Source organism: Rhipicephalus sanguineus, chromosome 1 (assembly GCF_013339695.2).
Source record: "Rhipicephalus sanguineus isolate Rsan-2018 chromosome 1, BIME_Rsan_1.4, whole genome shotgun sequence".
NCBI lineage: Eukaryota > Metazoa > Arthropoda > Arachnida > Ixodida > Ixodidae > Rhipicephalus > Rhipicephalus sanguineus.
In genome coordinates, this window is record NC_051176.1 from 285,717,090 (window position 1) to 285,741,733 (window position 24,644).

Here is a 24,644-nt window from a genome sequence, read left to right on the forward strand (position 1 = left end):
GCTAAAAGATTATAAAGGTCAACGAATGGCACCTCCGGCGTCGCACTTTCACCTTTTATTTCTGAGAGCGGGGGCAAGGAGGGCAAGTGTGCCCTTACAACTCTTCCTCTCAGTAAACATGGCTATGCAAGCCTCAGAACCTCACACTTGCATCGACTAGATCTGGACTGGCATAACAACAAAGTTGTCCGTTTTTTTTCTGTCTCGTATAAGGCAATTGCTGTTTATGATCGGTCAAAGTCTTCTGCGTCATGCCCACAGCGCCTGTTCGTAACGCGATGCAACCAAAGGCGCTAAAACGTCCCATCTCTGAATGACTCCCCACGTATTGTTAGGTAGAAGATCAAGGTACTAAATTATTTCTGATACTGCCTTTCCTCGCCATTACTTCTTCGCTGTTGGTTATATTCATCGTTGGTCGGCGCTAAAATAGCTTGCCTGTCACGCAACGCCACAAAAACCGCGAAACTGGCGACGTCAGAATTACGAGTACGCACTAAACCACGCATTAGTGTTTATATTCATGATGAAACAAGCGCAATAAGCACGAAGACTGAGAAAGGACACAAGACGGAGCGTAGAAACAGAAATAATCGACAATTTTGTGACACAGAAATAATCGACAAGCACGAGAAGCGAACAATAGAAATAATTGAAGCGTTTCGAATTGAGAAAGGAGGCGATGAGTGCGTCAGCCAGGCGTCTATTCTGCTAACAGATTCTGAATTTGCCTTATTGGACGTAACATGACTCGGTCATTTCTTTTCTTGTTTTTTTTTGTGGTTAACACGTGCTTACCTGCTGTATGCCATCGGTTATCATAGCGGTATTTAGCTGATTCACGCTGTTTCTGATAATAAGAGGTTTGCGGTGACGTGCATTCATGTGATAAAAAAGGAAAAGAAGCACTCCGTCTTGTCTCTTTTCTGAGTCTTCGTGCTTATTGCGCTTGTTTCATCATGAACCTTTACCAACATGCCCAACCGGCAGTCATCCTAAGTGGTAATATGTCGAGCAAAACTTGATTTATTTCGTCTTGTTCCGAACGAAAGAGAAGATGGCATCGCGACGATGGTTTAGCAGAGGCTATAGTCGTAGCAGGCGGCGAGAATGGATTTATTTGCGCAAAATAAATCATTGCTGGGCTTATATAATGGTGTTGAACCGTTCGTGCGCGTATACGGCATCGTTCTCAGACAGGCGAATAATATTAATTCGGAAACACAGGCGGAATCTTCATCCACCGCCGCTCCGCGTCAGCTCTGCCCAAGTCGCGCATCTGCGCGCTCATCGACTCACTTCCGCCAAGGGGATGGCTGCAGGCAATGCTGTAAGTTTTCGCAGAAAAAAACAGATGCATTTCCTGTGAACTGCAGTAACATTTATTGACTGAAATCTTCATAAATGCTGCTGGTTCCCGCCCTAGCTTGCGTCGGCGGTGATGCAAATTTGATTTCAGGTAGAACGGAATAAATAAAGGACTGAAGACTCTGACGCCTGAGAGCCGCTGCTCAGCTGTAGCCTCCTCCACAATGCAAGAGCGCAAGGTATCAAAGCGTTGCACAGAATCTACGGTCCGTCGTGGTGAGACACGGAAGACGATCTTCACTGCAGAAGCTGGGGATACTTCTAAATCTCATAATCTAATTTTTTGACAGTTGTGTCGAACGAAAACTTCGTAATAGTTGGTTTGCCACTGCGCTGCCGGCAGTGAACGCTCACAAAAGTGGGGGGGCTCAGCCCCCCCGACTTCTGGGAGTGGGGGGGGCCAGCGCCCCCCTTGTATGTCTGTCGTCCCTTTTGCTCGTCGTTTTAACATAACATAAAATGAGTTTGTTCCGACTTTCCCAACGGGCAGTAGCTTTACAAGCGTTACTGTAGCACGGGGGCGTGTCGTGCAGAGATGGGGGAAACGTTGGCAACACAAAATTCTATCTTTGAAAAAAAAAAAGACTGCTTCGTCAAGAGGCTTTTATTTCGTGCTTCCGGAATGCTTCGCTTGCGCGATGGCCCCGGTTCGATTACCGGCCACAGCGGCCACGTTTCGACGGGGTCGAAATGTGGCTTAGCAATACGTTTTGTTGGGCTAGTTGGTTCATGACTTCTGAAGGAAAAATTGTAGCGCAGAGCAACACACGGACAGACAGAGAGGACGGGACTGGCACGCCAGTCCCGTCCTCTCTGTCTGTCCGTGTGTTGCTCTGTGCTACAATTTTTCCTTACAGTCGTTACCGACCATAACGCACTGCGCTGGCTTTCGTCACTGAAAAACTTATCGGGTCGCCTTGGTCGCTGGGTGCTACGCTTGCAGGAGTACTATTTTGATGTCACCTACAGGTATGGAAATCCAAAAAACGGCAGGAAGTGGAAGATGGAAGCTGCGATGAAAAAATCCGTAAAACAGGTGGTGGGTGCTCGAGCCAACGTTTCGACAAGTGGACTTGTCTTCTTCAAGGCTGGAACTGATTTCCTTGGCTATCGTGTGTATATGCTTCGTGCCCTCTCCAAAAGAGAGGAGAAGGGGTGGGGAGGGGGGGAGAGGCCACCGCGACGACCGGGTGAGTCATAAGGAACGAGAAAAAAAAAAGAGAAAAAAAAGAAAAAAAGAAAAAAAGGCGGGGGGGGGGGGATGGCAGGGTGTACGTTTCACTGAATGATTGTCAATGGAAGCACGTGGCATTTTAACAATAGTAGGTTCGAAATGCCTAGAAGAAGGGATTAACTCTCATTCGTTTCGTTGTGTATGTACCATATCGAACAGATTCGAGAGCCCCCTTAGAAACGTTAATGCCTGCTGGCTGGAGTGTATTGAACTTGTGAATAAGGTATGACTCTGTATATTTTCTGTCTCTTGGGGACCGGAAGTTTGACTGAAGTATGTAAAGTTTGAGATCTTCGAAGTTGTGACCTGCTACATTAAAATGCTGTGCCACTGCTTTGGGTAACTTTTTCGCTGTGTCCGCGCGATGCCCGTTTAATCTAACATTAACAGGTTGCCCCGTTTCGCCAATGTACCGTTTTTGACAATATGAACATTCGATCATGTAGATAACGTTTGAACTAGTGCAGGTAAAACTAGATTTTATATGATGGACGTAGTCACTTCCGGTGCTTTTAACTATAACGTCATCTTGAAGGTGCTTACAAGTCTTACATCTTGGACGAGAACAAGGTGTTATGTGGGCAGTAGAATGAGGGTTTACTTTTGCGTGCACTAAGATGTCCTTAAAATTTTTATTGCGGCGATACACGACCTTTGGTACTCCGGGAAACGCTTTTCTAAGGCGCTCGTTGCTTGCCAGTATTGGGTAATACTTACGGAGGATATTATTTATGTTTGGTAGCGCATTTGAGTATTTGGTTATAAATGCTGGCGGCTGGTTAGGCTGTGCTACGGGGGCCCTTTGAGCTAGTGATGATTTCCTATCTAGTTGACATGCTTCGTTGAAGACCTTGTTTAGAGCATCATGCGGGTAATTTCTTTTAACTAATGTTTCCTTTAGGTTGCTTAAGTGGTGAATGCAGTCGTTGTCATCGCTACAGATCCTTCTTATACGCCTCGCCTGTCCTACAAATATCCCTTGTTTGCAGTGTCGCGGGTGATGACTAGTGTAATCTAGGTATTGATGGCTGTCTGTTAGTTTTCTGTAAAGCGTCGTCTTTAATTTTCCTGCTTCAATAGATACCGTCGTGTCTAGGAAGTTAATTTCACTGGGAGAATGGTGCATGGTGAATTTAATACTGGAGTGAAACTTGTTACAGTGGTCAATGAATGCGTTTAGTGTACTTACGCCATGTTCCCATATGATAAATATGTCGTCTATGTAACGGAGATAGGTGGAAGGCTTCACTGGACATGACTCCAACAGCTCCGATTCTAAGTGTCCCATAAAAATGTTGGCGTATGTTGGCGCAAAAGGGGTTCCCATGCTTGTGCCGAAAGTTTGCAGGTAGTAGGACGAATTAAATTCAAAATAATTTAGCGTCAGGACTAGTTTAAGTAACGATAGGTAAACTTCAGCATTATGTGCTTGCTTGCTTTCTATGAGTGATTTTGAGACCGCTTCAATCCCTGCAGCGATAGGTATATTCGTATACAAGGAGCAGACATCTAATGTTACCAGAATGGCCTGATCCGAGAGTGTTTGTGTTTCGTTAATAGAATCTATTATTCGAAGGAAATGAGGTGTATCTTGAACAAAAGACGGTAGGTTAGATGGTACCACTTCGCTGCGGCGTTCTGGGTGTTCGCTCGCGGCGTACCACTTCGCTGCGGCGTTCCCGGAGGTCTGCCCGACTCCAACAGAAATGACTAACAAACACCAAGGACAGGAAAGGCAGCCGCAAATATCCGTCTTTTCTCCAATCCCATAAACTCGCCGCAAAACAAACAAACTACAGAATGCATTTGAAGAAATGCTCTAGCTACATTAAAGAAAAGAAAATTCCGAAAGGTCTTAAAATTAAGGTCAGATGTGCTCTTGGTACCCTACCGCCTAAACTATTAGCGAAATGGAACAGCATTCTAGAAAGCGCGTCTTTGTCATTAATAGGTATTTTAAAAGAACATTGCGGAAATCAACTTGCTTTAATCACCAACCAACTTAATAGCGTCAACCTATCTGAAGAGGAAACTGAAGAACTTGCCCAGTTTGTAGAACGTAGACAAGATAAATTGCTGATCAAGGAAAAGCGCAAAGAAAATCATGCTACGAACTCTGCCCTCAATAATTCGATGAACATGGTAGAAAGCCCCGCAATCCCAGCCCAACACCCAGAACGCCGCAGCGAAGTGGTAGACATATCACAAAGCTTAAGTCCAGTCGATATAGATCTGCTCAAGCGCGGCCTTACATTTTGTCCGACAAACAATGCAGTGAACGAGTACAAGCTCCACAAAGATATAACTGAGTTTTCAAGACGTTTGCGCATCAAGGAATTCTTTTTTGATAAGGCGGATACGGAAGACGTAAGCAATGACTGTTTGCGTCCGCCAAGCACTTGGACACCAGACGCAGAACAATGCCAAGAGTTAGATCAATATATAAAACTAGTCTCAAGGGAAATTCTGAGCACAGCTAAACGGAGTCGAAAGCCGAAGAACTTAACTTAAGCAGAACACGAGGTCTTGAAGCGACTTTCAAACAGAAAAGACATTGTGATAAAACCAGCGGATAAAGGAGGTAGTATAGTAATCTGGCCTATAGAAAAATATAAAAACGAAGCTATCAGACAACTCAGCAACAACACGCACTATCGAAAATTAGCCACGGACCCGACTCAAGAATATAGTAATAGCATACAACATACGATCACGGATTTTCTAGCTAGGGAATTAATCACACACTCTGAGCACCGCTTCCTGATGCCTAAAAACAAGCAAGCAGGCCGCTTCTACCTTCTTCCGAAGATCCATAAGGTATCCATAGATGAACTGCTTATCGCGCAAATCCCGGGCAGGCCTATAGTATCTAACAACAATACACCTACTGAGTCGCTATCAACATTTCTAAATCATCATTTATCTAAAATACCATCTAACCTACCGTCTTTTGTTCAAGATACACCTCATTTCCTTCGAATAATAGATTCTATTAACGAAACACAAACACTCTCGGATCAGGCCATTCTGGTAACATTAGATGTCTGCTCCTTGTATACGAATATATCTATCGCTGAAGGGATTGAAGCGGTCTCAAAATCACTCATAGAAAGCAAGCAAGCACATAATGCTGAAGTTTACCTATCGTTACTTAAACTAGTCCTGACGCTAAATTATTTTGAATTTGATTCGTCCTACTACCTGCAAACTTTCGGCACTAGCATGGGAACTCCTTTTGCGCCAACATACGCCAACATTTTTATGGGACACTTAGAATCGGAGCTGTTGGAGTCATGTCCAGTGAAGCCTTCCACCTATCTCCGTTACATAGACGACATATTTATCATATGGGAACATGGCGTAAGTACACTAAACGCATTCATTGACCACTGTAACAAGTTTCACTCCAGTATTAAATTCACCATGCACCATTCTCCCAGTGAAATTAACTTCCTAGACACGACGGTATCTATTGAAGCAGGAAAATTAAAGACGACGCTTTACAGAAAACCAACAGACAGCCATCAATACCTAGATTACACTAGTCATCACCCGCGACACTGCAAACAAGGGATATTTGTAGGACAGGCGAGGCGTATAAGAAGGATCTGTAGCGATGACAACAACTACGTTCACGACTTAAGCAACCTAAAGGAAACATTAGTTAAAAGAAATTACCCGCATGATGCTCTAAACAAGGTCTTCAACGAAGCATGTCAACTAGATAGGAAATCATCACTAGCTCAAAGGGCCCCCGTAGCACAGCCTAACCAGCCGCCAGCATTTATAACCAAATACTCAAATGCGCTACCAAACATAAATAATATCCTCCGTAAGTATTACCCAATACTGGCAAGCAACGAGCGCCTTAGAAAAGCGTTTCCCGGAGTACCAAAGGTCGTGTATCGCCGCAATAAAAATTTTAAGGACATCTTAGTGCACGCAAAAGTAAACCCTCATTCTACTGCCCACATAACACCTTGTTCTCGCCCAAGATGTAAGACTTGTAAGCACCTTCAAGATGACGTTATAGTTAAAAGCACCGGAAGTGACTACGTCCATCATATAAAATCTAGTTTTACCTGCACTAGTTCAAACGTTATCTGCATGATCGAATGTTCATATTGTCAAAAACGGTACATTGGCGAAACGGGGCAACCTGTTAATGTTAGATTAAACGGGCATCGCGCGGACACAGCGAAAAAGTTACCCAAAGCAGTGGCACAGCATTTTAATGTAGCAGGTCACAACTTCGAAGATCTCAAACTTTACATACTTCAGTCAAACTTCCGGTCCCCAAGAGTCAGAAAATATACAGAGTCATACCTTATTCACAAGTTCAATACACTCCAGCCAGCAGGCATTAACGTTTCTAAGGGGGCTCTCGAATCTGTTCGATATGGTACATACACAACGAAACGAATGAGAGTTAATCCCTTCTTCTAGGCATTTCGAACCTACTATTGTTAAAATGCCACGTGCTTCCATTGACAATCATTCAGTGAAACGTACACCCTGCCATCACCCCCCCCCCCCCCCGCCTTTTTTTCTTTTTTTCTTTTTTTTTCTCTTTTTTTTTCTCGTTCCTTATGACTCACCCGGTCGTCGCGGTGGCCTCTCCCCCCTCCCCACCCCTTCTCCTCTCTTTTGGAGAGGGCACGAAGCATATACACACGATAGCTAAGGAAATCAGTTCCAGCCTTGAAGAAGACAAGTCCACTTGTCGAAACGTTGGCTCGAGCACCCACCACCTGTTTTACGGATTTTTTCACTACAGGTATGGAAAGAAGCACCAAGACGCCGATGCCTTATCACGCTGCCCTCTGCCCAGCGAAGATAGCCAACCATCGTCGCTCCAAAACGACACCGCCTTTCCAATCGCAGCGCTAAGTGGCTATCATCCGGCACCCCATCCGTCCTCGTTTCGCACCAACGTGTCGACGCTTACAGCCGCACTATTGTTGAGCGCATCAACGGCTCTTCTCCTCCTCCAAACGCCAGACTCCGTCGACAACTTAGACAATTCAAGCTTAACGGTGGTGCTTTGTATCGCTATGTTTACCACCGCCATGGAAATAAATGGGTCCCAGTCGTACCACGTTCTCTACAACGTGAGGTTCTGGAAGCTTTTCACGATGATCCAACCACCAGTCATCTAGGCTATCATAAAACTTACGACAAAATACGAAGTCGCTACTCCTGGCCTGGCCTTTCTTCAGCCGTGGCCAAGTATGTCGCCTCCTGTGTCCATTGCCAACGGCGAAAGCGACCTACGACTGCTCCTGCTGGCTTAATGCAACCACTTCCTTGTCCCGCCTTGCCTTTTGAAGTCGTCGGAATAGACTTGTACGGCTCTCTTCCTACAACATCGAATGGGAATCGTTGGATTGTCACGGCCGTTGACCATCTGACCCGTTACGCGGAAACAGCCTCTCTACAATCTGCGACTGCCACTGAAGTCGCCGATTTCTTTCTGCGCAACATCTTTTTACGCCATGGAGCCCCACGCGTTCTCTTCAGCGATCGCGGCAAAGTCTTTCTGTCCTCCATTGTTGACCAAGTTTTGCGTACCTCCAACACCATTCACAAGACAACTTCTAGTTAGCATCCGCAGACAAACGGATTGACAGAACGCTTTCATCGGACCCTCTCGGACATGATCTCAATGTACATCCACCCCGACCACACGAACTGGGATGCAATCCAGCCCTTCGTGACATTCGCTTACAATACGGCTACGCAACGCACTACCGGCTTTTCTCCATTCTTCCTCGTCCATGGCCGCTCCCCGAGTTTCGCTCTGGACGTCTCGTTCCTTTCGGCATCTGCACCCTCAACAGCTACTTTCTCTGAACAATTTTTGTCTCGCCTCGCACACTGCCGTCACCTGGCCCTTGTTAACACCGGCCAAGAAACTCGAAAGTCTCGCTATGACTCGTCTCGCCGTGTTGTGACGGTCGTCGAACAGACACCCCCTGTTAATTACCGCGTGTGCCCTCTTAGCACTCTATCTGATCACCGTTGCCGTGGGACAGAGATAGTGCATGTATCTCGTTTTAAGCCTTATACCCGACGCATTTCGTAATACTCTCAGGCGGCCAGGCGGCCGTTTCCGGCCGCGCGAGGGAATTGGTGTGAGCGCGAAAAGTGAATGACTCTTCCTCCTCTTTACATATCATCATCACTTGTGCATCTTCGTCATCTGTATATATCATCATCAATGTGATTTCGGCTCGAGCACGGCTGAATAAAGCGGTTCCTCATAATACGTATAGTGCATGTATATCCGCGCACGCAGGACAAATGCACTTGTTGGCACTCAGCGCTTGTCCTGTGTTGTTTCTTATCTTGTTTTATTTCGCGCCATTTTTTTATTTTTATTTTAACTTTGAACGTTTTATCCAGCTTTATTTATGCCCTAGGAAGTGGGCTTCTCCTTGGCAAGACTGTCTTCACGGAAGAGCATCCTTTACAGGTGATAAGGGTACGTTGACTTAGCCGGTAGGTGCCACTTTTGATAACGCCTCTGATAATTAGGGTTTATCAGAATCGAGTAGAGGCGACATTGTTGCTCCTGCGAAATCAGCCTTGTGGCGTTCACCGGTTACTGTACGCTTACTTGTGAGGATAGCGCTTACCGAGGTTTTGCATGCCATAGGATTCTGTGGTTGCTTCTGGAGAACTGGATGATACGTAAAGCTTATTAATTCTGGTTGAGGGATTTTAGGGCGAAAGCTCTACAACGCTATGTCTCCCAAGGTCATTCATCGCTTCGCAAGACCTTGAGCCGCCGGAGCGTAGGAGTTGCTGGCGTGACGTCACGCCACGTGATCCGCTGCGGAGAGGCCGTCTGTGCGAGCGCTTCAGCGCAAGCCACAGGCTGAATTCAATCATCCAGTATAGCTACACGGCAGCTTGCGAAATCTCAAGCAAAGGCAAAGTTCCTGCCGAAACATTGGAGCAAACGGAGGCCAGATTAGCACGTTTTAAAGAAGCCTACCAAGCACGGAAGCATGCCAAGATCGAAGCGACTGCAACCGCAACCATCGTTCAGCAACACGACCTACAATAAGGAGAAGAAGAATAAGCCTAACTTTAATGTAACACTGTGTGCATAGCCTTCGCAAAACCAAGCCAAACATACGTTTAGTTTGTGATAACTAGGTTTAGAAGAGTTAAACCTCAGCCATTTTTATTACATGGGTTCGTTTATAGTTTTCTGTGTTGCTTACAGAACATATTAGGAGACGTTGAGGTGGTGTTTTGTAATTATTCAAATGCAGCCACAACGAACGGGACCTCAAGTAACGCCGTGTCTTTGCCTTACTTCCTTGTAATACAGTCTGTTAGCGCTGCTTTCTCTAAACGACCTCTCGAAATCTTAATTTCACATGTATTTACAATCAACTTGGGCTCTGAGCAAAATTTCTGCAAGAGCGCATCTGCGTGACTCCGCATTAGAATTTTGGGTGCTTTGAAGGGCACAGAGCTGAGGTTGTTTGTCAGCGTCATCTGTTTGAGGCCTATACCGTCGATGTCGACAGCAATGTTTAACTTGAGATTACCATTCGAAGTCACATATGTATAAATTGTTTTATTGTGCTGTAGCTGCGACGATATGTGGTGCAGAAAAATAAAAGTCGAACTTCTCTTTGTAGCACTCGTCTAACGAAATGGAGCCCCTAAAAGAATGAGTGTCCCTGTATCTTGGGTACATCCTGTTGCGTCCACAGAACTTATGACGCCATAAAATCCAAGTAGTATGCTTAGGGCGAGAGTTTGCACTGTCCAAGGCCTTTGAGGAATCTGGATCAATGGAGGCGACAGAAGGCTGAGAGCGTCGCACATAGCTTCGGTGGCTTCATTTCTTTTGACAAACACTGTAAACCATTTCACAAGTCTCATTTCTCTTCCGGTAGGAAAAATGATCGACACAGACTTTCATCGAAGTGTAGAGAAGTGGGCTGGCGATTGTAAACGTAGCATACCTCAACCAGGCCCGTAGCCAGGAATTTTTTTCGGGGGGGGGGGGGGGGGACACTTGCTTGAAACCTTGACTTTTAGAGAAAAACACCTATTTTTATGATTTATTTTTTGTAAAAACACATACATCACCAAAATTTCGGGGGAGGGGGAGGGGCCCTACCCCCCCCCCCCTGGCTACGGGCCTGACCTCAACGCATTTTTGGTTCCAATACGTAAGTATGCCAGTAATACGTCCCGGTTTTCGCCGGAAAGAAGATGACATTTAAGGGTTCGTTTTTCCTTTTTAGACACAATATTAATGATAACTAACAGGCAATAATGCCAACGAAAGTATAGGGGATGTTATTTGTAGTAATTAGGATATAAATGTGAAGAAAGTAAAGTGGATGAAAAGATAACTTGCCGCCGGCAGGGACCAAACCTGCGACCTTCGAATAACGCGTCCGATGCTCTACCACTGACCTACGGCGACGGTCGTTCTCCCGTACACTTTATAGGGTATGTGTGTAAGGGTGCTATAGCGCCGATCGCAGCCATGGCGGCGAGTGTGGAACACTCTTTTTCTGCCTGTTAGCGTCACGTAGACAATAATGCCAATGCATGTTAGTTCTCATTAATATTGTGTCTAACAAGGAAAAACGAGCCCTTAAAAGTCATCTTCTTTCCTTCGTTCATAGCGAGGGTCTCGTTCTGGCAGACTTGATGCCTTCAGGTAGTTTGCGAGGGATCATTGGTCAGCTGCCAGCTCGTAAAAACCACACTCGCTGCCATGGCTGCGATCGGCGCTGACTAACACTCCTATAGGTTTAAATGCACATATATACCCCATAATGTGGACGGATGACCGCCGCCGTAACTCAGTGGTAGAGCATCGAACGCGTTATTCGAAGGTCGAAGGTTCGGTCCCTGCCGGCGGCAAGTCATCTTTTCGTCCTCTTTACTTTCTTCACATTTATATCCTAATTACTACAAATAACATCCCCTATACTTTCATTGGCATTATTGTCTGTTAGTTCTCATTAATACGGCTTTCGCCGGGTTTGTTGATGAATGTGAGCTTGTAGGGGCAGGTCTGCCGTATTGACGACAGCTGCCGGTACCTTCTGAGCGGTATCTACGGCCGCGGGAAGGTTACGAGTGGTACGTTCTTGAACGATCTCCTGGTGTGTTGTCACGTAACAATCGCTTTAGACATCCACACTGACGTACCTTAAGTCCCTCGCCGGAGAGCGCACTGCAAGCCTGTATCTGCCAGGGCCGGTCACGGACGGCGGGCAGGTTGAGGCCGTCGGCCAGCTCAGCCGCTGGCGCGCTATGCACCAAATCCTGTTTGTTGGCCAGAACGAGCAACGGCACTCCCAGCAGCTTGTCCTCTGAGAGAAGCTCGGCGAGCTCCACACCGGTCTCTTCGAAGCGCGCCCTGTCCGAGCTGTCGATCACGTACAGCTGCAAGATAAACGCGTCATGTGCGCACATGGAATTGGTGGTTTCAGGAGGAAAACCTGGCAGTGGGCTAGTTGGTTAAAAATATTCGAACGAACTCTATGCATTCGAGCTTCCTTGAGCGAAACTACGGATGCGTATATGAGTCAAAGCGAAGAAGAGACACGTACGTACAAGGCACTAACGCAAACTATCCATTTTGCTGAGCGAGACGGAAAACAGTGTATCCATCAGCTACATGCAAGAGCAGAGATGCTTTACCACGTCTGTTGACACCATATGACATCATTGACTAAGGCAATCTCTGTTGCGTTCAGTGTTATTGACACATGCGCTGCACGTCAAGCAGCCAAAGTGAAAGAGAAGGGATAGAAGTATACGCTACCAGAACGGCTATCAGTGTGTCAGTGGCAAAGCACCTCTGCGCTTACGGCAGCTCGGCGAGACAGAGGAGTGCATGCATGGACAGGTGTGATGGCAGTGCGTGATGGAAGAGTAGTTACAGAAACTAACCAAAAGGGGCATACAGAAAAAGAAAAATATTGACGGGGCCCTGTGTGCGGTTATCTAAGAGGATACATCAGGGGATAGTCTTCTTTAGCTTCTCCTTTACCGCCTCGGTACCGCTTTCGCAGACGAAGTGAGGAGTCACGCGAGCGCCGTTCTTTCTTTAATCACGCGCACGCCGCAAAGACGAAATGAACGAAATTAACGCGCAGCTCACGCCACGTGGGTATTTTCTGTACGCTTCGCGTCCACGGGTCGTTTAAGGACATCTTCCAATGAGAAGGTTTTCGCCTTAAGAGAGAAGTGGGAGTTAGTTGTGGCCGCTGAGGTCGACTGTCAAGGAAAGCGCAATGGGGATGGAAGGGCTGCCTGGAGGGGGAGAGTATATTTGCACTTCTACAACTCGTGATCACGTGACCTGAGCAGAAACTTCACGTGTGACGTCATACCACCGCCGTTAAATTTGAATGAAAGGCGAGGTTCTGCCTGGCGTTGCATAAGTATCGCTATTTTGCAAGTCTGGTCCGTGTCACTGGGGGGGTCAGTAACCTACTCAGTGCCCGCTTCGCAGTTATGATTATTCCACCAGCACCACTATGCCAAAGCCAGAGTCGACAGCGCCGTGGCGCTCTACCACTGACGTCATATGCGACGTTTCTGCTCAGGTCACGTCACACCGAGCTGTAGAGGTGCAAACAAACTCTCCCTCCTGGAAGTGTGGAAAGTGTTACTGTGGCGGAGCCGCTGATGAAAACAAGGTATACAACGACAAGTCGCCTCTACGAAAAAGTATAAAAGAACGACATAAAAAGAGAGAGAAGGAATATAAATGGTGGCGGTGAAAAGAGGGGAGTAGTGAAAGAGCTCAAAAGAAAGATAGTTAAACGGACACGTAAGAAACAGGAACCGCCACCCCACTCGTTCGTGGCTTGAAGGTTCATTTGACCTGCTATTTTAAAAATGGCCTGCTAGCAATTCAAGCAATAATGAAATAGTTGACCAATTAAGAAAATTATTTATTCTTAGGAATGAAAAAATGCTGTCTGTAAGTACACACGACCACCGCTGATATGCAGTTGGCACAATTCTTCTAGAGTGCTCGGTTTTTCTAAATTCTTGGTCTAAGTTAGCTGGGACACCCTGCATATTTACTGAAATTTAGATCCACCACTAGAGCGTCTCTCATTAGATTAATTTTTATTTTGATGTTTTAAGCACGACGAATCTAATCAAATCACAATCGGTGTAAATGACTCCCGATCGACCCCTGTTTATATTGCTTCACGGACCGTGTGGTAATTGTAATACTAATAATTGTTCGGGTTTAATGTCCCAAAACCACGAGATGATTACGAGGGACGCCGTAGTGGAGGACTCCGGAAATTTCGACCACCTGGGTTTTTTTAATGTGCATGTGGTAATTGTGGCGAATACAAAACATGGTCCCGTAGTGTGCCAAGAGAGGAATGTCTGTCCGTCTGTCTCGTCTCGGCCAAAAAGTGAAACCTAATTACACTGCGAAGAAAGCACGCGGCAATATATCAACAAAGAGTCGCACATACCAGCACATCGGTGTTTTCGAAGTAGTTCTGCCAGTAAGGTCGAATCTTGCGTTGGCCGCCGATATCCCAGACGTTGAGTTTAAAGCCTTCAGCTTGCACGCTCTTGATGTTGAAACCCTGCAGCAAAGACAGCAGCAGTGGACGGTACGAGACTATTACAGGATTGCAGACGCGTGCAAAATCGGCTTGCACAAGAAAGTTAAAGAAGGATATTTAATATCGATTGTACATGTATGCATTTATCCCGCGATGTGTTTATTGCGGGATGGTGTTTATTGTATCGCATTAAAAAAAAAAAAGAAAGTAAGTTACGAGGCACTATATTTCATCTAAACCCAAGATTTTGACGAATGCTGCCGTCCTGCTTGAAGAGATTTATATAAACAACGTAAGGTACTGAGACTGGGTCTGGCAAAAAAAAAAAAAAAAAAAAAAAAAATCACCCGATCGGTACATATTATTAAAATTCTTCAAAACAGACTCCTTGGGCGTTGCTGCCAACGCGATTTCCACGCTGCGCAGGCTTCCTGAAAGTCGGCTGCTGTGACCTCTTTCAGGGAGACTGTGAGAGCCCGTTGGATGGCGGGAGCCCCATCAAAACGCTGACCTTTCAGGCTTATCTTTAGCTTTGGGAACAGAAAAGAAGGCTGCCGGACTCACATCAGGGGTGTATCAGTGCTGCCGTGAGAGAGGGAGAGGGGGCATGCAAAAGCCCTCCCCTCAATACCTCGTTTCTGCAATGCGTTCTCATCGTTAGAGGGGGTTGGGAAAAGGGGAAGGGGCGCTACAGCGCAATGGAGAACCATGCGCCTATGCATGCATGCCTTGGTAAAAACGCTCGCATTGCATCGAATAGCACCTGTGTCGGAGTGATGTGAGCGATGTCTTCCGATGCCAACTTTTTGAGGATGGTTGTCTTGCCGGCGTTGTCGAGACCCAGCAACAGGATCCGTAGCTCACGGTCGGGCGTCGACTTGAGCTTCCTAAGCAGGGCCAGGAGTCCCTGCGGTTGACTCAGAGTACGTACTCTGGGGATAGGTATACGCTACACGTGCTTGTTAAGTTGATGAAATCATGGCTAATTTACCTTATGAAAGCGTTAGTGCATGAATGTTCCCTCTATAGCTCGTGCATGAATGTTCCCTCTATAGCTCTCTCCTCGTGGAGCTGCGTGTGAAATCCGCAAATATTGAATTACATATGGCACGCCAGCCGCGGAAACGAGCTTTCAGACAGAATGATATGTACGAACAGTTGCCGCCATTCAGCTTCTTTCAACGCACATTACCATTTACTACATTGCATGTATATAACGAAACTTTATCCTACTTCACCACTGCTTACCACAACGTAGCGTATACCGCAACAGAGCGCATTACTGATGACACTGAATCCTTTCGCATAGATGGCACATAGCGTACAAAATATACGCTGCAGCACACGCCCACGTCACACGCCCACTGTCCTATGTATTTCAACCGGACACTGTTTTAAACCGCGAGCACAAAAGGCGTGTTCCCTCTTGCAGTACACTCCTCTGGTTTAACAGCTCGTTGAAAATTTTCTTGAAGCCTGATAATGACGAAGGAAAAATGAGAACTCGTACGGATATGAACATTGTCGTCCATGCATCTTCGGGCGGACAAGTGGATTGATTACAAATATTCAGAAAGTGCTCGGCAAGTGCGCTTGGATATCCGCGGGTATCCAACGCACGACGCCGCTAGTCCATATGCCAGCAGCACGCGATCAATGCGCCTCTCACCATTTCTGAGCGTTGCGCGCCGCTCGTTCCGGAAGGGGCCTTCACCGACGTCCGGGAGGGAGATCGGGGAGGCCAGTGAAGTGATGCGGAAAACAGAGAGAGGAAGAAAGAAAAAAAAAAGTTGCGCACCCTCAGGACTGTCTGGAACAGGGCATTGGGACACTGCCTTCACAAGTGGTAGCGCGTTCTGCCTTTGATAACCATTTCGCACAGCCTTCACAAGCGGGATACCGACGAGCGCGTTGTCTAGGCAACGTCCAAACACTCTCTGGGCCAAAATGGACACATGGCCACTGGAACCGGAGGAGAGCGACGAAACGGTATAAAGCCGATAACACCGTTTCACTTCTCCTATTGCGTGTAGCTCTTTGATCCATGTCTTTAGCCCAGAGCATAATGCTTCCTTTGTGCGCATTTAACTGTGCGGAACGCTTTTCGGTGGCGCGCGTGTAAGCGCGCTGTCGTGCTGAAACTTGGCGAATGTTGCCGTTGGAAAGTAGTTGCATGCTTGACTGTCATCGCACGCAGTTCTTCGATGATGTGATGTTGACCAAGTACAGGAGAAATGTTCTTGACACTGGCGCTAATTATTGCGTTATTCTAATTTCAGGACCCGGCTGACCTCAGTACACCAGCGTTCTTTAAGCGCTCAGAACTCGGTAAGATAACTTATATAAGTTTTCTCAACTTTAAGAAACTAGAAGTTTCTCAACGTTTGCTGAACGAAAAAAAAAATAAAGTAACGGTTTCACCTCTAAGATTCCTTAAGAGCGCAAGAGGAACAGCGCACGGCGCAAGAAGAGTGGGACAAAGTAACGAATGTTGTCGGTAAGAGCTATGTCGCTCTGGCGAAACCAGCGCAAGCCTTCTGATTGGTTATTCTTTTAGGTATAGGGGCTGTGACGTATTGTTCACGAATTATTACGTACGAGGAAGCACTTTGCTACTTCAAGGAGAAAGACCTGAGTTCCTACATGGTAAGCTGGCAAAGTGAATCGTTCATGAATGCTGTAGCGTCACATGTCCGAGTTCAACAGAAACCTGTTTTCGTTCGCAGACCACCATCAGGCCTGTGATCCAGCGCAGAGGTATCAAACTGATTTTACATTGCCTTTTCGGTCCGCCGCGCTTGAAGTTGGGGCTAGTGCCGGCTAGAGACTTCACATTCGCCTTGGCCCAGTGTATGCTTGCGTTTCACATCTAATTCACGTGCTCGTGTAGCGTGTGAACAAGCTGTAGCACACGCTCCTTTACCATCGCCTCAGGTCCATTCGATAACGACAATACGCTGCATTTGGAGATTCTGCAGACAATCTACAGGAAACTTACAAACACTGTATACGACTGCCCGAGGTACGGCAGTCACTGGGAGAGAATCGGATTCCAAGGTAGCAGGCTTTCTTACGATGGTCCTTTCCGGTGCAGATTCCAGATCTGTTGTCACTCTGCAGGAAACGACCCGGCCACTGATTTGAGAGGCGTTGGTGTACTTGGTATTCTACACCTTCTGTTCTTGACTACAGGCTTTGGGAATATAGAACTCGTTAATGACATTTACAGCCTCTCACGCGATCGAGACCAGGTATGTATCTGTTTGTCACTAAACTGTTCTGAGACGTCAATTTGTAAAGAAACCATATACAATATGGGATATATTGTACTGTCCTTGTGTTGCACATTTTTGCCCTTCATGCTTTCCATGGCCTCTTTCAGCCCTAATTTTTTCCTGCCGAGGAGCGTCTTCGAGCAGATGCTGCAAATATTTTTTACTGTCACCAGAGCTGCGTTTTCTTTTTGTCGGAGGGAGGGGGGGGGGGGGGGAATGCACGTTTCAAGGTAGCATTACATTGCCAAACTTATATAATTTCAATTATTTATTACATTGCGAAAGTAAATTTTGTTCATAACATGAACTCTGCGGTGTCTCAGAGACTTAGATGACAGCCGTAATATTCACGAGTGAGCAGTGGTAACAAGGTATAGAGATGAGAGTGCTTGAAACCGCCGTTCACTGGTAAGTTGTATAGGGCAGGAAAGAGACACCTGTAGAAGCCGGGGCCGCCTTGCTTTGATCTTTTGCTAAATTAAATTGTTGGGTGTAACGTTTCAAAATTTCACAGATGGTTTATGAGAGATGCTGTATAGTGGAGCGTTCCGGTTTAATTTTTACCGCCTGGGGCTCGTGTACCCAAAGCGCAGTACGCGAACGCTTTGCATTCCGCCCTGTCGGAATGCAACCATCGAGGCCTGGAATCGAACACGCAACTCCGTCTTCATCGCAGTTTTCTGCGAGTGTCGCACAGTTTGCTGAAGCTTTGGCTCGCTTATACGCTCATGCTCGCAAATTGTTCTGTGGAGCAAACGAGGCATCAGAGTTGTGATAGGATCCTTCAGCCCAGTACTCACGTGTACACACGCACACACGTAGTCACAAACGCGGGCACCATTTCGTGCTTGAGACAGGGCGTGAACTGTGAACAACTTTTTTTTTCTTTGTTGTTAATGCTGGCTGCAGAATTATTTTAGCTGATTCAGCAAAGAGAACCTTTGTAACCATGAGACTGTTTGGCGTAGCGCACAACCACAAGGACAAAGAAGTTGAAAAAGTGAAAGAAAAATGCGTGAGTGCGCCTTCTTTAGGTTTGTCCGATAAAGAAAAGAGGTATCTTGAAATGTCGCTTTGAAGAAGGTGGGTGCAGATGTGATCAGTGATGACGTGCACGCGGTCAATGCTGTACTATTACATGTTTTCTTGGTTTTATCGATCGCCTGTTTGCTGTATAAAAAGGACACGTGTGATCAAAAATAAAACCATTAGTTGAAAGTTAGCGCTGTGTGTGTGTGTGTCCTTCTTTGTCCTTGTGGGTGTGCGCTACGCCAAACAGTCTCATGGATCATAACCAACTAGCCCAACAAAGCGCCTTGAACCTTTGTAACGCTGGAGTGCACAGCTTATACAGAAGTGACGTTGCCTATTTTCTTTTCAGAACTTCCCGTTTGCTCTAATGAGCCTAAACATCACGAAGATGTCCATAGAGGCGCTGAGGGAGGAGGTACTGAACAGGTGCGTATACGCAAGTTTATGGCCCGCACCAAGACAGGCACGCTGCGTACGCCGTGAGTTTGCGCCTCTGCGGAACCCCCGGTGCAATATTTCAATATACTATAACTGGATTGAACGAGAGCAGTGTCTCGCTATTCCGTTATTAACAGCGAAGCTGTTTAAGCCGGAGGTTAGGCCGTTCGCGGTGCGCGCAGAAAAACCTCGCCAAGCGATGACGTCACCATGCGTCGCCTAGCAACGCGTTGGAGGAAGGAAAGGAGGAGGAGAAGAAAATAAAATAAAATTCCTAGGTCAGGCGGGATTCGAACACCCGTACCCAAGGTCTGAAGACGAGCGTCGTAACCACTGGGCTATCCAGGTACGCTAGCAGAACAAGCATTTATGGGAACCATGTGAGTGCGTTGCTATCGGGCGATCTCTCTAGGTCATAGGCTTGGCTGGTATGCTAAAGAAGGCCGCCTAGCTCCGCTCTTCCTTCAGGCTTGACACCACCAGTGCGAAGCTGCCCTAACTTTTACAGCGAAGTTGTGCATACCTCTCGTTGGTCTGAGAATTTCGTGGTGTCAGCACAAAACTCCTATAGCGCGTATGTTCTACAGAAATCGGGCAAATCCCGCTACTCACCACAGACGCTCGCGTGCTCCTCTGCTAGCATGCAGACACGCGCGATCCTTGCGTTTTCACCTCAGACACTGAGGAAGATGTGGAGAGACGAGCCGACACATTCGGAGATGACACATTCGGAGATGTGGAGAGACGAGCCGAGGAACGAAGCGTGGCGAAGGAAAGAGCGAAACGAGAAAACGCGTGTAACTCCGTTAGCATTCGCTGTAGACTCGTGCACAGCTGGAACGCCACAACTATAAATTTCGACCTTTGGGTGATTTAGGGGCCATTTAACAATTGAAGGAAACGGCATATCTTTCTTTGCAATCAGGCATACAGTATAGAGCTCAGTATTCGTTTCAATAGAGAAAACCACAAAACAAGCATAAAAACAGCATGATAGATGATATGCGCCTGTGTACAGTGGGAACACTCTCCCACGCGTTCCCGGTAAAGATTAGGTTGCAGATGCTTTGCACGTCACACGAGGGCTTCGAATGACGTCAAACGGCCATTCCTTCTCCCCGCGTGTGTTTCCCGCTTTCATATATAAAATAGAGACCCGTCTAGCAACTCATTCAGTTCATTCTAAGACTGCCATGGGTAATTAAAGACACCAGACGAACAGCGTGAATACTGTGCTCGACGAAATGAACAAATTCAGCTTGATGAAAGTGGTCGCGGAACCAATCACAGTCTACCACAGCGACCACAAAACAATTATCACTACCATTACTCTAAAGCAGGGGTCTCAAACACGCGCCCCGCGGACCGCATGCGGCCCGCGGACGTCTCTCTAGAGGCCCGCCGCTTCACAAGGAATAAAATGCATGTGACATTGTTAAATGGTACTTGCATTATTTACTCGCCTGTTGCGATTAATTTGTTCGGGTAAGCTACAGAGACGGGACTGTTCTCAAGTATTTTATTCCTCGAGGCACTCTATGCGGTCACTGTGTGTTGAAACATAACCGCGGGACAAAATCTCTGTGTCACAATCGTCGTCCAGATTTGAGCCATTCGGGAGACCAGTATCGATATAGTTCTCGAATCCTGACGCCAAATTCTCTTCAGAAATGATCCGTATATTAGATATAGAAAATCCGTTCCAAGTGGCAGCTTTAGGTGACATTTTATTCACACCCCCTCGCTTTGACAAACTTCTTCACTGTCCCGGCCATTGCGGGACAAAAAACTGCGGCCCGCTAGCTGAGGTGAGTTTGAGACCCCTGCTTTAAATTGATAATAAAACATACCCCCCCCCCCCCTTCCCCCATCAGCACATGTGTGGCGTTTGATACAGCTTCGCTGGACATTCACGTTCGCAGGGCGATATGGCGGCCATTTTTTTTTTTCATTTCGATTCACTCACTCATTATACTTGGTCACTCTTGCCAAGCACAAACTCAGCCGGCCACCCGAACGTTGGCCGACATAATCAGCGTTTGTTTGTGTCTATTTCTAATCTTTGGTGTTTTGTGCTTTTTTGCGCTGTTCCACAATGAATCACCTTAACGGCTGTATCAGAACATGCTTGCCGGAGGATCATGGGCGTCGGCAGGGGGTGCGAAAGGAAAGGATGCCCCTCTCACCAACACTTGCCCCCACCCAAGCTACACTCTCCTCCCCCAGCCGTTATGCAACACAAATTTGCACCCCCCAAGACAAAATCCTATACCGACACTCATACGGAGGATAATGTTTTTGACCAAGGTGACAGGGACACTAAAGGGGAAAACAATTTTTTTTTTTTTCGTATTAGTAAATTACCCGCCAATACCAAAAGCGCCACTTTTGCCGCTGGAAGGCGTTCGGTAAGCGAGAAAAAACACAAAAACTCGGAAAATGCAGGTGGCGACGCGACCTTGACGTTCGCGCACCAACTCGTTGTGACGTCGTAGATTTCGCTTCTTAATCGTTAAAAAGGAAGTGTATGGCTACGCGTTCGTTATCAACGTGTACCCGTTTTTCGTGCTCGTTCTAACAGCTGTAGTATACTCAGCGTAAGGCAGGGGCGTAATTAGAAATTTTTTTCGGAGGGTGGGAGGCACCCTCTTGATTTGAAGGGGGCGCCGGGCAGGCAGATGTGGTCAAATGCCATTTTGGGCTCTGTATACATGCCATAGCAAAAAAAATTTCGGGGGGGGGGGGGGGGGCACGGGCGTGGTCGGGCTCGAGCCGCCGCTTCGTCCCCTCCTGCCACACATGCAAGGGACTTGCACCACGCCTACGTTCTTTGGCGGCATCGTTCATAACTGAAACGTGACATATAGAAATGCATCATAGTCACGAGAACATTAGAATAACACGTTTTCATGAACGGAGTAAAAGTATTGCAACAATATTTAGAATGAAGCGCTACTGTATACGCCACGCTGCAACCTTCAATGCTATGTGGACAATATATCATTTACAAGAGAAACAGAAGCGCAACAACCTTTCGTTAGGCAATGTTATTTATAGGGACACCGCAGCGTTTGCAGACACCTTGAGCGCTAACGAAGATGACACAAGGATAGGTCAGCGCCGTTCTGTGTTGTTTCTTGTGTTGCCCTATGAAGGCGTTAAAACTCGCCAAAATGTCGATTCTCATTGTCCTCAATGGACGAAGGATCGACTGATACGTTCGGTCTTATGTGCTTAGCTTTTTTTTTCTTTTTCTTATCTTTAGCGCTGTAAACCGAAAGCATTGGCGTACCCGAGGGGGGGGGGGGACGTTTGAACGCTTCTCACCCCCCTAAAATTTCCGTTTTTACATGTGGATATGTACACGCACACATATAAACGCACGCACTAACATACATAAAGTATAGATGAACACCTCCCCCCCCCCCGAAAAAAGTTTCTGGCTAGCCCCTGTTCCCAAGCATATATAGTCCCACATCAAGGAAAGGTTCCGGTCCTGGAAAGTGCATATATCTGTAAAACAAAAAGCGCTGATGATTTATTTGTTTATTTATCACAGTACCAACACCGCCAATAAGGCATTAAGGATTGCGATACTTCATAATGCGAAATGTTAGGGCAGCTGCACGCGTTTTTTCATTTGGTGATTGAGGTAAATAATGTGAGAGAGACATATGCATGCGCACAGGTACGGACTATCTTTATTTTTGTTGTTAACTTCTTATTCTTTATTTCTATTTATTTTACTTTTTTTCATTTCTTGCTTTATTTTCTATTTCGGCGACGGGAACTGCAGTTACAGTGCACTCATTTGGGCTAGTTCGTCCTGCATGACGACGATCACGGTGGATGCACCTAGTCACCTAAGAAGGGGGGAGGGGGGGCGCAAAGTCTGCCCCATACATTGACATATTAGAGATGGGGGGGGGCGCCGCGATGAACCTTCGCCCCCCCCCCCCCCCCCCCGAAGGGGAACCCTGCGCACGCCTATGCGGACAGAGATGCGTCCCGTCTCATCTCTGTCCGCGTCTTCAAAGCGCATCCACATCGTCGTCATGCAGTTACAGACAACTCCTTATTTTCTTTCTTTATTCCTTACTTTTATTTTTTAAGTCTTTATTCAGCTTTTATTTATTTATTTTTTTCATTTCCTTTCTCTCTTTTTTTCCCTACATGTTCTGTTTCGGCGGCGAAGGCTCCAGAGTAAAGGGCGAGACAGACGGTACGATTTTTCATGCGATTCGACGTCCGACACGGCGGAGGGGAAACCGGAATGGTGACCTTTCATAGCATCGTACAGCCACCATTCCCTCTCCCCCACTGCGGCGTCGGCCGTCGGATCGCATGGAAAATCGGACCGTCTGTCCCCGCTTAATCCAGCCGGCCTCGGCAAAAGGACAGCGTCGCGTGGCTGGCGCGCGAGCTAGATATTTATCTGAGCTCGTTCGCTCGGTTACGGCGAGGGACAACGACGCTCATCCTAAGAACGGGCGCCTGAGAGCTTGAGTCTAAAACAGCAGTGTAATCTAATTTGAGTTAATATGTAAAGATTGTGGTTATTGATTAATTTGCAATTGGGGTGGATAGTTCGGCGAGCTGGGCTACCTGAAATTGAAAATTCGCCCTAACGTGTTGGAAGGGTTAATTTCCTGTGCTTAAATAAGAATGTTTAGACATCAGTTTTAGCCTGGCATAGCTGATACGTTGCGCTTTGCATCGAACTCGCCATCACCCGGCTACCTTCTGTGCTTAACATGCGAGCAGAGAAAGACGAGGGGGAGAGGTGAGCGGAGTCCCCCTCCCCCCCCCCTTTTTTTTTTTGTTACGACGCTACGCCGTGCTCCCTTCCGAAATAAGCGTCTTTCCCAACCTCAAACAATTATCAGGTAACAACCATGGATGGCAGGGCAGCTCCTCTGTGTCTGTTGGAGCTTGCATGTGTTTGAGAATGCTTAGATACATGAACTGTGCTGATAGGCATTGACTTACGTGCAGGTGCTGCAACGAAAGAAATGACGTCACGCATGTTGTGAACGAGTTTTACGCTGGTACATTTTTGCTGCTCTACCTGTCTTGGAAGAACAAAAAGCTGACGATTAAGGATTCCGGGTTCATTTTGAAAGGTACGCAACTGCTCGCAATTCCCCATCATACCAAACATATGTGCTGCTCGCGGACACGTCTAACGTTTACGCGTTCTGTATATGTACTCGTGTTCTGTATTCCTTCCAGATACATCGTTTTTCGCAAAGAAGAAACCCGGATTCGTGCTTCGGAATTTGAGGGAGTACCAGGAGGAGCAGAGTTCCTTGACGACTTCGCAGGTGTTCACAAACTTGGCGGCAATTGAAGCTCAATGAGGCAACTGTAGAGCGCCGTCAATCCGCACTTACCGTGCGTGACAATCAACAATTAATTTGGTATATGCGCCACATAAATACATCTGTGTAAGGAATGATGTGGCTCAAACAATGAAAGCGCAGTGTGAGTCCCCATGAAAACGGTAGGAGAAAAGAAAACCACTGCGCATACTGAGAATGTCGTGTCCCAAAAGCACTCCAGGCGTGTTTACGTGGATTGCATCATACGAGGGCGGTCCGATAAGTACTTAGCCTTCAGACGAAAAACGAAAATTTTGGAATGGCGTCGATTTATTTCTCAACATAGTCCCCTTTCAACTCTATACACTTGACTCAGCGATCC

At 46.7% G+C, this 24,644-nt stretch overlaps 2 protein-coding genes across 4 annotated transcripts in view; one reads left to right on the plus strand and one right to left on the minus strand.

Annotated features, from left to right (window-relative positions):
* Window positions 1-15,718, minus strand: part of LOC119379185 (ADP-ribosylation factor-like protein 3) — a 25,106-nt gene extending 9,388 nt beyond the window's left edge. The window contains exons 1-4 of the mRNA XM_049413057.1: window positions 15,707-15,718; window positions 14,960-15,103; window positions 14,101-14,217; window positions 11,798-12,034 (exon numbers count right to left, since the gene is read on the minus strand). Of these exons, the coding sequence (XP_049269014.1) occupies window positions 11,798-12,034; window positions 14,101-14,217; window positions 14,960-15,103; window positions 15,707-15,718 (510 nt within the window). The remainder of the gene's footprint in view (window positions 1-11,797; window positions 12,035-14,100; window positions 14,218-14,959; window positions 15,104-15,706) is intronic.
* Window positions 15,719-15,879: 161 nt separating this feature from the next.
* Window positions 15,880-24,522, plus strand: LOC119379183 (ELMO domain-containing protein 3). 3 transcript variants are annotated; one of them, XM_037648396.2, is made up of 10 exons: window positions 15,880-16,185; window positions 16,476-16,524; window positions 16,625-16,693; window positions 16,754-16,842; window positions 16,923-17,046; window positions 17,131-17,253; window positions 17,317-17,447; window positions 18,853-18,929; window positions 23,937-24,064; window positions 24,174-24,522. In XM_037648396.2, exons 1-10 carry the CDS (start codon window positions 16,144-16,146, stop codon window positions 24,299-24,301), a joined length of 960 nt encoding a protein of 319 aa, XP_037504324.1. In that variant the 5' UTR covers window positions 15,880-16,143; the 3' UTR covers window positions 24,302-24,522. The 3 variants fall into 3 exon arrangements, with proteins under 3 accessions (XP_037504324.1, XP_049267857.1, XP_049267858.1); XM_049411900.1 differs by having other exon boundaries at window positions 16,923-16,953; XM_049411901.1 differs by lacking the exons at window positions 15,880-16,185; window positions 16,476-16,524 and having other exon boundaries at window positions 16,592-16,693.
* Window positions 24,523-24,644: the final 122 nt, after the last annotated feature.

Excerpts from the sequence above, each read along its gene's own strand:
- LOC119379183 (XM_037648396.2), top strand. The coding sequence starts at position 16,144 with ATGGACACATGGCCACTGGAACCGGAGGAGAGCGACGAAACG. Across the intron at positions 16,525-16,624 it reads CTTTAAGCGCTCAGAACTCG|ATTCCTTAAGAGCGCAAGAG; the intron begins GTAAGATAACTT and ends TTCACCTCTAAG. Across the intron at positions 17,047-17,130 it reads CACATTCGCCTTGGCCCAGT|GTCCATTCGATAACGACAAT; the intron begins GTATGCTTGCGT and ends CCATCGCCTCAG.